This window comes from Nanorana parkeri, unplaced genomic scaffold (assembly GCF_000935625.1).
Source record: "Nanorana parkeri isolate BGI_ZX_2015 unplaced genomic scaffold, ASM93562v1 scaffold92, whole genome shotgun sequence".
Taxonomy (NCBI): Eukaryota; Metazoa; Chordata; class Amphibia; order Anura; family Dicroglossidae; genus Nanorana; species Nanorana parkeri.
This window is the reverse complement of record NW_017306360.1, coordinates 2373268-2386648: the sequence shown is the minus strand read 5'-3', so window position 1 is coordinate 2386648 and position 13381 is coordinate 2373268. Positions and strand designations below refer to the sequence as shown.

The following is a 13381-nucleotide window of genomic DNA, read 5'->3' as shown; positions in this document are numbered from 1 at the left end:
CGGGTACAGCTGGCTCTGCCTCTAGATAGGCAGAGCAAGCTGTCAGTCATGCAGCTGGGCAGATCCCGGCACAATTGTCGGGATCCGCTTCAGCTGCGGCGTCTCATTATATCGCGATCAGCAGCTCGCTGTATACTGAGCCTAGGGTGACGGGAGGATGCTAGTTTGTGTCCTCCCATTACCCTAAGGAGAACTATGGGGAAAAGACTTAACATAGTTCTCCTTTAACACATCTATTCACTTGGGATCAGTCTCTTGCAGTCTCTGCACAGAAAAGCTCAGACTGGGAGAAAGAGGGACAGCACAATGAGCCAATCAGTTCCCGTGCTGCCAAAGAACATGCTGACAGAAGGAGACAGCAGAATGACAGAGACATGATCTCATCAGTTTGCTCCTTCTCCTACACTGTCCAGTCACAGGCTGGGGGTGGGTCCATGAGAGGGTGGGCTCAGAAGTGGGGAAAAGAAGGCATAGCTTTGGACTGAAGGTAAATTGAGTTTTGCAGCAAAAGCTACTTTTTTACCTTAATTTTAATTATCTATTTTATTTCTTTTTTCATTTTAGCAGAAGTTTTGCTTTAACTGAAAATGTGGAGGTGGACTTTAATAACTAAAGCTGGAGATATTATTTGCAAGGGAAGAATCCATTACATATGAATCCATATACATATATTTGGTGCAGCGACGCATGGGGGTTCTCAGCTGCCATTGGGATGTGCGGGATCCCTCGTGTGTTTCTGTGTCTGAGAGGTGGATAACTTCCTGAGCAACATGGAAGAGATCAAAGATCACAAGGGTGCAGCACACTTCTTTCTGTGAAGGAGATAAGCCGGCAAGACTTCATTAAAGCTGGCCATACACCTTACAACCATCACAAGGCGTTTGTCTTGCGATGGTTGCAATGTAATTAAAAAAATGTACGATCTGCCCGTCTTGGACAGGCAGATCGTACTTGCGCTTGCGCACACCGGCCCATGCGGCATTTATACGCCACCGGCCCATATACGCCACAAACCAGCCAAAAATCGTACGATTTTCGGCTGGTTTTCAAGCATGCTCATAAGACAAAAGACGTGCGACCGAACAGTAGAAACGGTTGCACGCATTCCATACACCTGCCGAATATTGTACGAACGCAGGATTTTCCGCGATTATCGTACGATAATCGCAAGGTGTATGGGCACCTTTAGACTCCGTTCATATGTCTGCAGAGGGCTGTGCACCTCCCGGCATATTTCTGCTGCAGGTGTTTGCGATGAGCTGCGGCCGCTCAGCCTGTACAGTATAATGACAGGCTAGGCAGCTGTTCACGGCTGTATGCACATGGAGCAATTACCTGCTGTTAGGGACAGATGAGCAGCTCTGAATGCAAACTGTCTGCATCCAGGGGCACTCATTTGTTCCTAACCGCAAGTAGTTGCTCCATGTTGCAGTTTTTGTTGATTTTTCATAGTTCATTGACACACAAGGCATTGCAAAGTCACAATAGAGCTTTCATCCTGCTGGCTATGCAGTTCACCAGATAAAACACTAGACAGGCTGAGCAGATTGGCAAATCTCTGGCAGACAAACAGATCACATACCTCTATTCCTAGCTATCTGCTTGGGGTTATGCTTTAGGGCTTGTTCACGCGACGTCCGGATTCTGTCCTGACCAGATCCGTTCGCTCCTGCACTAAAAATGCATCACAATGTATCCCTATGTGTTTTATGGGCTACAGTTCTCATGTGCGCAGTCCGTTCAAGTCACGGCAGAAAAAATACTGCATGTCACATTTTGTCCGGTCCGGAAACACGCGAACGTGTCAAAAACGCAATGAAAACGCACCAAAAATGCGCCGCACTGCAGCTATGCAAAAAAAAAAGTGAGCTCGCAAATCCTCGTATAAACTCCAAAACTGACCCTTGGAGTCCCTGAGCCTCAAGATCGGGTGTACCCAATAACGACGTCTGCTGCAAGCTCGTTCTCTGCAGATTGCTGTAGCCAGCACCAACACCATGCCTGCAAAACTGTGATACATGTCTGATCTCCAGCTTTTTTTTTTTTAACTTTAATAGTAGTTTTATTTTAAGATTACATAACAAACATTTTACATCAACAATTACATATTAAAATGATCACCAGCTTAGGTCCCATTCACACACGAATCGGCCTGCACGTACAGCTCCGTGCTGCGTGTGGCGCCGTACCAAGTAGCTGCCGGGAGGGACAGGTGCGTGTGATTAGAACGCAGCCCCAGTCCTTCTCTATGGGGCTACTCAGCCGTACGCCCCCCTACGCTCACCTCATTTGCAGGTCCGTAGGGGTGCGGGTTTTCTGGTCGGGACGCATACAGGATTCATTCCGGCGGCGTATGAATACGATCACCCGCACCCCTACGGACCTGAGTCAGAGTGAAGTTCTCCTTTGTGTTTTGGAGCTCCTGCATGAATGAAGCCTGCAAACATTTGTTGCACACTTCATTTTATTTTTTTAACAACTATGTCCCTCTTTAAATCCTGTCTTGCAGGACAAATTCAAGAAGAAATATGGGCCTATATGGAAATCCTCTCTTGGAATGTATAGTGCAGTCTGCATATCAGATGCGGATCTCCTGGAGACGTTGCTGAGACAGGAGGGGAAATACCCAATGAGGCTAGACAAGCACCTCTGGAAAGATTACCGGCACCTTAGGAACCTGGCCTGTGGCCCTCTAACCGAGTACGTTCACAGACACTGATTTTTAAATGCCTATGCTGGCTTTCTGTCATCTGTAGGGGTCTCATCATAACTACATTGTTGTAAATGGCATGTTGTTTAGAGAGCTCAATAAATGAAGCTCACATGACAGAATGAGTCCTGATGTCTTCAAGCTACCTACAGCTCTGCGTGGTATTTTCAATTAGAGAAAAGCAGCCTGAAAGGTAACAATTTCTACCGCGCTCTCTGTTGAAAAATTATGATTTTCTATAAATAGTAGGAAAATAAATATATATACCGTCAGTACAAAACTTTTTTTAGTTTTGGATAGAGTTGGGAAATGCAAGACAGGTTTTTACTGCTATCTGGGGCTGGGGTTAGAGAATAGCCCTCATTTATCTAGTGATGTTTTCCCTAGATAGGAAGTGAGGGAAGGTATGCAATAGGGACATGGGCTGCAGTAAGATTCTGAGAGGGGTTTTAGCCCTCCCCTACATCCCTTTAACATTTTTCCTTTCTGTCTGTATTACCGTTGGTGATTTGTAGAAGCCGTTGTTACCAGGACAATACCTGCCGGGAGACCTGTCTCTTAGAGCCCAGAAAGAGTAGAAAACCAAATGACGTTCTAAGCCCTCCCTATTATCCACCACTAAAAAAAGGCTGCCGACCTCTGCCCCTGAAAAGCTGCCTGCTTGGCTGCCATGCTGATCCAGTGGCTTCAAATACTTTGAGACACTGACATGGAACACATTTTCACATCAGAAGTTCTGATTATTCATTTTAATCTGTATGATTGTTCCAGGTCATTGCCATAGAAACTATTGGAGCCATAACAGCCAGGAAAGTGCTATTCCTAGAAGAGGTTTCGCAGAAGCATTTGTCTCTGAATGGGTTTTCTGTTTTTAAACATAAGAGGAGGACCGTGCATCAGCATTATATACATATACAGTAACATACACTGAGTGGCCAGATTATTATGACCACCCCATCAGTACTTCGTTGGGCCGCCTCGTGACTCCACGAGATGTTGAAAGGTGATGCGAGGAAACTGACACGGCACTGTTGCCCTTCTGTTGTCTTGTACCAGTCTTGCCCCTCCCCCGTTCTGCCCTAACATTGACTAGTCGCTGACGGCCACAATTTGCACGTTAAGACCCAGATTTTCGGCTGACAGCCCGGTCTTTAAACACCTTAACAACAGCTGCTCTTGAACATTTAACGAATTCTGCAGTTTTGCTGATACTCGCTCCATGGCTCCGAGCGCCAACAATCATCCCACGTTCAATGGATGTTAAATCGCGTTGTTTCCCCGTATCTTCTACTGTCGTGGTAAACAACCTGCTTCCCTATTTATAATGGTCTGGCCCTCTAGCAACTTCAGCGCAAAATTATAGCTAATTATAGCTAATTTGCCTACAAACGTCAGGTGGTCATAATAAACTGGCCACTCAGTGTATATTCACCAAGCACTTTATTAGGAGCACTACAGTATATTACATTGTCACCATAAAGGGATACACATGGTCATTGGTATAACTAGTTTCGTTGCTGCATGAGGGACAGGGTCACAGCTGAGGAGATGTAGTTTTCCTGGATTTTCGATGTTCCCCTAAGGATTCTGCTTTTCCTTCTCCTAGTGGGTTGAACCAGTGCAGCTGGAACTCTGTTGAGAGAGCACTGCCTCCATTGGGCATAATTCTGAAGTGGATTGACCATTGCTATGGAACTATACACACTATGGACTGTTTGCATTATTCTTCCATGAGTAAAGAGAAATTAAGTTCGAGCAGAGTATGGAGTCTGTTCATTCCTGGGTAATATTGTGCGGCCTATACCTATTAAACGTGAACGGTCTACTGAAGGCGGGTCATTCGGCCAAGCAGGTCCCTCTAGTGCAAGTGCTGCACCACCTGAGCCCTCCGTGTCTCATGAGCCTAAGGTGTGTGTGATGTGGGCCTCCTAAGGACTGGACCTAGAACCACGGAGTCCTGCCCAAACCTAGGGCTATAGTTTGGGCCTGATAGTTCAGTAGAGCAGGCGTAGCAATATGAAAGCATCAGCTTGCCACCCCTGCAAAGCTGTTGTTGTGGGCTCCACTGGCAGGGAAATGGCTTAACAACCACGCTGCTAGCCTCCCCCTCACATTATGTATTTATTACAGGTATTTGTATAGCGCTAAAATGTATGCAGTGCTTTACATGCACATTCACATCAGTCCCTGCCCTCGAGGACCTTACAATCTAAGGTCCCTATCTCAGATGCATACATACAGGGCCAATTTAGACAGCCAGAATGTCTTTAGTGGAGTGTGGGAGGAAACCGGAGTACCCAGAGGAAACCCACGCAAGCACAGGGAGAACATGCAAACTCCTGGCAGATAATGTCCTAAACAGGATTTTCAATGGGGGCCCCAGTGCTTCAAAGCCGGAGTGCTAACCACTAAACCACTGTGCTGCACCAGTGTGCCACCTGGGCGGGGAGCTCAATAACTCTGAGCCAGTGGTTTCTGAGCTACATGGACACTCCGGTCTCTGTGCCGCCTCTCGCAAGCGCATCCCAGAGTGCCACTTGAGTCAGCCACCTCAATCGGCTTCATGGGAAGGCATGGCCCTGCACATGGTCAAAGACAATACTCAGATTAGCTGTGGCAATTAGCAATGATCGATTGGTATTAACAAGGCCAATGTGTGCCAAGAAAACACACCATGGCACCACCTTCCACCTACTGTGGCCACTACTAAGGCTCTAATTTTCAAGTAGAACTCCAGCAAAAATGCTCTGTTTAAAGTAGAACTATAGAATCTCATAAAAATAGATATGTGCTGCAGCACTTAATTACTGTATAGGTACATCAGCTCTAAGTTTTCTCTTAGTCCCCTTGCATAAGCTCACAAATACCTATTGATCCTGCAAGTAAAGTCCACCTAATGCAGCTTCCTGTGATGGGGTGGCAACAACACTATACTGCTCCTGATTTCAATGAAGAGTTGTCACCCTCATGTAGGCTGTACCGCAGTGGGATGAGAATATGTTGGGGGGACATGGTTATGGGAATTATCACTGCTGATTCAAAAGCCTGTAGCTTGTCAGTCAGCACGTGGCCACACCTTTCTGTATTTTAAGCACTGTGTCTCCTGCTGACACCCTCCCACTTTGAGCTGCAGTGCTTGGGATGGGGGACATGTGAGACACAAATAAAGGAGGGGTTGGTACAATCAGGGAGGTATAGAAATGTTGAATAATTTTTTGCACTAATGCATTGGGAAAATACCCGTATCTATCTCCGCAGGGAGGGTCACCGCTGGCACACATTGCGGACTGTGCTCAACAAGAGGATGCTGAAGCCCGCAGAGTCCGTCCTGTACACCGGGGCCATCAACGAGGTGGTGACAGACTTCCTGAGCTCACTGGATGTCTTGAGGAAGGAGACGCCCTCTGGAGTCATGGTGAACGACATCGCCAATGTGTTATATCGCTTTGCATTTGAAGGTGAGATGACTTTAGGTATTAATGGTGTCACGCTGATGACCACACAGGAAGTCAGGGAGAATCACCTCATGGGCCCTATGGCATTGTTACCCTTTACACCTCCTATAGTTCCGCCCCACCTCGGCCCTCAAAATGTCTGCACTGAGCATCCTTATTCGTCCTTTATTTAATCTGTATATCTCTGTCTTCTTCCTCTTCTCCTCCTCCAGGAATTTCATACATCTTATTTGAGACCCGTATTGGTTGCCTGGAAAAAAAAGTCCCCCCGGAGTCACAAAACTTTATTGACTCTATTGGAGCCATGATGAAATACACTATTGTTGTGAGCATTCTTCCACCTTGGACCAAAAATGTGCTGCCCTATTACAGATTGTACCTGGAGAAGTGGGACAACATTTTTGAATTTGGTGAGTTTGAGTGTGAAAATAAAAATGAAAAAACATAAGGAATATACTCTCAATGCTTTCTTCCCTCTCTCATTGTCCACATTCTCTCTCTGTCCCCCCTTTGATCATATTAAGCAGGGTTGTTTTTTTTTTACATGTGATGAATCCAGAACATCGCACACTATGACAGAGATCAATGTTTAATCTGATGGTCCTTTGTGGCTCAGCAATGTTGTCTCGTGATTAAATCCATAGGAAACAAGATGATCGATAAGAAGATGGAGAAGATCCAAGCTCGACTGGACAGTGGGGAGGAAGTGCAGGGGGAGTACCTAACCTACCTGCTGTCCAGTGGAACACTGACCGATAAGGAGGTGAACAGCAGTGTGGCAGAGCTGCTGTTGGCCGGAGTGGACACGGTAAGTACATTGTATAATCTGCAGAGTTCTTCTATTTGCTACAATATTCCAATCATTTCTACTTGGTAGCGTTGCACGGGGGGTTGTGCTTTATGGTTCCTGTGTCTCCAGGCAAACCTGTTGATCTGCAAAGTGGTTTATCCTTTATCTCAGCAGCTGGAATCCATATCTGTGAGAGCTGTAAAATTGTGGAACTCCCTTCCACAGACAGTGGTTTAAGCTGAGAGTATGAAATCATTCAAGACCCGTCTAGATACTTTTCTCAGAGAGCACAATATATGGGGGTACAGGTACTCTTAGCAACTGATACATACACACTCACTCACATAGGCTGAACTTGATGGACCTGTGTCTCTATTCAACCTCAAAAACCTCAAAAACTCTGTAACTACCGTGTTTCCCCGAAAATAAGACACTGTCTTATTTTATTTTTTTTGCACGAAAAAAGAAACTAGGTCTTATTTTTGGGGGATGTCTTACCGGGCTGGGGGAGGAATACCTGGACGAGGTCCCGAAAGGCGGCGTGCTGTTGCCGTTCCCGGTGTCGAAGTTGGCGGAGGAAAAATCAGTTATATGTGTAGCTACCCTGAAAGTAAGACCTAGCGCTATTTTCAGGAATAAGACCTACCACCGAAATAGGTCTTACTTTCGGGGTAGGTCTTACTTTCGGGGAAACACGGTATCACAGAAAGCCAGTTTCTGAATGCATGTTGTTACTGTACATACCCTGTTTCCCCGAAAATAAGACCTACCCTAATAATAAGACCTAGTACTATTTTTGGGAATTGCTAAAATATAAGACCTACCCCGAAAATAAGACCTAGTGTGTTTTTTTTTAACCCCAAAAAAATATAAGACAGTGTCTTACTTTCGGGGAAACACGGTACTGAAATGTGTTTGTCACCTTTTCAGTCTGTTATGTGGTAGACCAGATCAAGGACTTTGTAAGCTGTTGTGCAATCACCGCCTGACATGTCAAATTGGTCAGTAAACTTTGGATTGGGGTAGGGAGTTTCAGAGCTTGGTGACTCTGGAGAAATCCTAGAAGCGAACATGGGATGAGTTCATGAGGGGGCGAGAGAGCAGGTGGTCCTGGGAGGGGTGAAGTGGGCGTTTTTGGGTGATATTTGGGAATGAGGTTGGCGACGTAGCTCGGGGCAGAGTTGTGGATGGCTTTGTATGGTGTTTAGTGTTGTATTTTGAATTGTATTTGTTGGGCGAGTAGAAGCCAGTGGAGGGATTGGCAGAAAGAGGCGGCTGGCACTGAGCAGTTGGTGAGGTTGAGGAGTAGACTGAAGGGAGAATGGTCTGTGTAGAGGTAGGCCAGCAAGGAGAGAGATCCAATAGTCAAAGTGAAATATGACAAGGCAGTGAATTAGTAGCTTGGTGCAATGATTGGTTAAGAAGTGGCATCATTTAGAGATATCACAGAGGTGAAGGCAACAAGATTTGAGCAGTTATAGGATGTAGAGCTGAAAGGAGAGGATAGACTTACACCCAGTATCCTGGAATGAGGGAAAAGATGAATTACTGTGCTATTCATCCTTATGTTCTATGCCCTCAGACATCCAACACCCTCTCCTGGGCACTGTACCACCTGGCCAGGGACCCAGAGACCCAAGAATCCCTTTATCAGGAGGTGAACGACATTGTCCCAGGTGACGCTATACCCACCGCCGAGGATATCGCCAAGATGCCACTGCTGAAATCTGTGATTAAGGAAGCACTCCGGTACTTTTCTTTCATATCCACTCCCCATTGATTCTAGTATCAGTCCAAAAAGCCAACATTTAATTTATGGGTAGAGTCTACCCCGCTGGTTTCATACACCTCTTGGAGGTTTCCACCAGTGGGCACTCCCAGTTTTCTATCTTCTCACACCTTGCAGTCTCTGTCTTTCTGTTGCATTTTTTTTGTCTGTACAGCAGGAAAAAGTCCCCTCTACCAGGCTCCTCACCATATAGAAGAATCCAGTCTTTGATTAAGTCTGATGTCCAACTAAACCTGTAGCAGTGTGAATGGGGCACATAGGAAACCCTAATCCACCCTACATAATTTCTTATTCCCCTTTTCCCCTTGACTATTGTGTTACTGATTTTTCTTTTTTTTCTATTTTTTTTACCACTAATATATTGTTGTGTTTAAAAAAAAAAAACCTCTTTTATTTAATGTTTACATTATTTGACCTTGCTTTGTAGTAGAAACATAATTGTAGTCATTATAAATAATATAGCAAAGTTATAGCCCATGCAACAGGCCTGCGCTGTGATTACAGCACCACGGTCTCAGTAATCACACAGAGTTGACAAAGAACGACGTTCTTCATCTGCTCAAGGGGTTCTATGGTGAGCTCCTTTGGGGGATCCCCCAGAGGAGCGGGGGACCCCGATAACCACAGCGAGCGGGGGGGTTTGCGGTCACGATCGCCGCCGTCGCTTGATTTAATACAAGGGATCTAATTAGATCCCTTGTATTAAACGAGCAGCGGCTCCCTCTGTACATTCAGCTCTGCTTGTCAGGAGCAGGGCAGGATGTACTAAAAGAAACTACTCGCCCGGCGCCCGAAACTGCATGTCCTGGGCGTCGGGCGATAGGTATTCGCTCCCTAAGACGCAGGCACACTTTCCCCTCCTTTTGGGGGTAAAAAGTGTGTCTTATGGAGCGAAAAATACGGTATATATCGTTGTCATCATTCAATAGATCTGCTCTCGATTCCTGCCCCAGCAACAAGACAGGAAGTGAGAGGTCTTGTTCAAAGGTTGGTCCAAGGTTGGTCCATCAAAGGTTGGACTTGATGGATCAGTGTCTTTATTCAACCTCAAATACTATGTAACTGTGTAAAATCTTCTAGTTGTGAACAGAACCCATAACACACAGTGTTGATTAGAGTTCCAGTTTAATTAAGCGGTTGCCTATTATGTTGACTGAATTCACCTTGTTTTTCTTTTATTTAGGCTGTACCCAGTCTTACCTGCTAATTCGAGAACGAATGTTGAAAAGGAAATAACCCTCGGAGGTTACTCGTTTCCCAAAAATGTAAGTGGATTGTGGATGAGTGAGGCGGCCCATAGATACCAAACACACAACACAATCTGATTGTCATAAGGAAAAATACATAATACAGGATTCCCAGAGCACCACAGGTCACAGCAGAGATGCACCGATATCGATACTGGTATCGAGAATGATACCGAGTATTTGGGCGAGTTCTCGTACTCTCCCAAATGCTCTGATACTTACCCTGATACCAGAACTTCCGGTCAGATGGAGATTCCCTTTGACCGGCAGTGCCGTGAGGGACCATGTAGCCCTCTTCCTGACCAATCAAAAAGCTGTGCGACGGGTCATGACCCACCTCCTGGCCTCTTGCTTGGCTAGAAAGCCAGCTTCACTTGTCGCTATGCAGCTTGGCTTCCTGTCCAATCACGAAGCAGGGCGGCACGTAATGACCCGCCGCATGGTTTCCTGATTGGTCAGGAAGCCAGGCTGCCTCGCAGTGTCGCGATGGAACATTAAGCCAGTGTTCTTTCGATAGAACACCGGCTTCCCAGGCAATCAGGCATCGGCGAGTACCGGGAAAAAAATATCGGTATTCTTACTCAATATCGAAAAACCGGAATCGGTGCATCCCCAGTCACAGCCTTAAGGCTGCCTTTGTCTCAATGAAATCTCAGACCCTCCAATAAGAACAGTATGCCAGTTACTGTGCACATCTTCTTTCACGATGCACATTTAACATGACTACACACATCCTGAGATCAGAACTTTGAACTTTGTCTTGCATGCCAGATTGATTATTTTACAGGACTGCACTGTAAGAAGTTTATTCTACTTCCCCTTTTAACAACAGGCAACAGTGTGCATGACTGCCACTTGTTAGACCCAGTCACTGGCAGACTACATACCCACTAATGATCAGGAACCAATCAGAGTGGCTCTTGAATATGTGATCAGTATGTCAACTATGACGTAGCAACCACGTACAGATTGAAGGCTAAAAACAAAAAAATAGCCACTGTAGCCTGAAGATGACAGTATGCATCTGTTTAATCCTGTAAATGTCTGATATATTTACAGTGTTACACAAAGTATAAAAATAAAACCATTGCAAAACAAGTTTGTTTAATTTTTTTTCTGTTTGTAAGCCTATATAAAAAAGTTTTTTTTTTATTAAAGTGGTGTAGCAAATACAAAAATGTTTGTAGGTTAGCATATTAGAGTTATTGTCAAGCCAACACTAGGCTTTAATGATTGTTTGACACAAGAGGGTTAAACCAAACTTTACTGAAAAATAAAAAATTATTTGTTCTAAAACTTTCAACATCTTAGATCGTAAGCCCTCAGGGGCAGGGCCCTCCTTATCATCTTGTCTTGAATTGTATTGTGATTGTAATGTCTTCCTTATATTGTAAAGCGCTGCGCAAACTGTTGGCGTCATATAAATCCTGTATAATAATAATAATAATAATAACATCTGCTGAATATGATAAATTAAGGAAACAATTTAAACAGGTACCTTTTTCATGTAACAATTATAATTTAGCATCCCTTCCATGCCCAATCACATGCTGAGATATTTGCCCCATCATTCTCTGTTATTACCCCTAGTTGGCCATAGAGCGATCACACCCAATTGTGGAGCAATCTGCAGAGCAAAGTTCTGAAGACATTTTGCAGACCTGTAAGTTGCCCAAAGTTGGTGATGAGGTTTTTCTTTTTTATATTGCAGACGCTGTTTGTGTTAAATCACTACCAGATCTCTCGCGATGAGGAAAACTTTCCAGAGCCTAACAAATTCCTCCCCCAGCGCTGGCTGCGAGATAACAAGGTGAAGAATAATCCCTTCAGCTCCATCCCATTTGGGTACGGTGTCCGAGCTTGTGTTGGCCGCAGGATCGCAGAACTGGAAATGTATCTCACCTTATCACGGGTAAGAATTCTCTCTACTGAGTGGTCTCCAATGATTTTAGGAGAGTTAGAGGAAGGAGCAGAGTACTCCAGCAGTACAGAGAACTTTAATACAAGAGAAGTCCTACATCTTTCCGTGATGCAGAGTATTTCAGGAGAGGAAAGTTAGATCGCTGGAAGGCACAGAGTCCACCAGCAGTTCAGATTATTTTAGGGGAGGAGACTTAAATAGGTAGGAAAAGTCCTCTAGCAGTGTAGAGTATTTCAGGAGGGGAGAGCTCGAGGAAGGAACAGAGTCATCCAGAAGCAATGCAAGGCAGTGGCGTAACAACCGGGGGGGGGCGGCCGCCGACCCCCCCGGTTGTTACGCCACTGGCTGAATGCCCTTCGTGGTAGAGCAGGAGGAGACGGGAACCGGGATGGAGCGGCAGGGGGCGGAGACAGGAGATGGGGCGGACGCACTAGCTGAATGCCCTTCTTGGTAGAGCAGGAGGAGACGGGGACGGAGCAGCAGGGGGCAGACACAGGAGATGGGGCGGGTCCTGCAAAGCCCACCACAGATCCTGCACAGCCCCCCTGAGATCCGGCAGACTGCAGGGCCTCAGGGAGTCTCTGCATGATCTGTGGGGGTACATAGCTCCCAGACCCGAATGGTCATTTGGGTCTAGGAGATTCAGCTTTAGTATTAATATCTGTAGATGGTTTTCTGTGGTATTCGCAACGAATATTTGTAAACTCATCCAAAACTAATGAAACTTTGGATTTTGTCCGAATCCGAAACCCGAATTGAATTAGATTTCAGATCTGGATCCCGAAATAACAAAATATCCGAACCGAACTGAAATTGTTTTGCAGCCTACATGTCTAATGCTACCTTTGGCTCAGGCTGAGTTATTGAAAGAAAACAGTAACATACATTTTTCCTCTTCCTCGTTTCCTAGATTATTAAGAAGTATGAGATCAGACCCGACCCCGGGAGTGTAGAGGTTTCTGCTATGTTCAGGGCCGTCCTGAGCCCGAGCCGCCCAATTAATCTCCAGTTTCTGAACAGAACTTCCTCTAAGTCACTCTGAACATCGGTAAGATTACAGAAGGATGATCTGCATTTCAGGAAGATGGCGGCAAATTGAACAGTGACTGGCATCATGCCTCATACCTGAAGGAACATGAATGAAGGCGCCGGGATCCTAGAATGTACACCGCGAACCTCCACCTGACAACACACTTCAGGCGGAATTGTTTTTAAATTACATTTAGAGTAGACCTGTAGCTCATACACTGCTGAGGCAGCCATTTTTTCTCTCTGAACTGGTAAGATTAGAGAGAAATTATCTGCATTCAACTTTCACTGGACTGACTTAATTGATGTGAATTCTGATTGGCTGCTATGAGTTACCGCACTCTGTATTGTTTATTGTGCTGTTTGTTAAATAAGGTGGAATAAGGAAATATTTAAAGTGCCCCACATGAATCTATTTTGCAGCTCTTTTAAACAATTTT

General features: G+C 45.3%; 1 protein-coding gene across 1 annotated transcript in view; it reads left to right on the top strand.

The window, feature by feature from the left end:
• The window catches only part of LOC108783870 (sterol 26-hydroxylase, mitochondrial-like), a 41703-nt gene extending 28704 nt beyond the window's left edge, over positions 1–12999 (top strand). The window contains exons 5-9 of the mRNA XM_018552561.1: positions 6810–6973; positions 8538–8704; positions 9928–10009; positions 11703–11903; positions 12823–12999. Coding sequence (XP_018408063.1) covers positions 6810–6973; positions 8538–8704; positions 9928–10009; positions 11703–11903; positions 12823–12954 — 746 coding nt within the window. The 3' untranslated portion in view covers positions 12955–12999. The remainder of the gene's footprint in view (positions 1–6809; positions 6974–8537; positions 8705–9927; positions 10010–11702; positions 11904–12822) is intronic.
• The last annotated feature ends 382 nt before the right edge of the window (positions 13000–13381 follow it).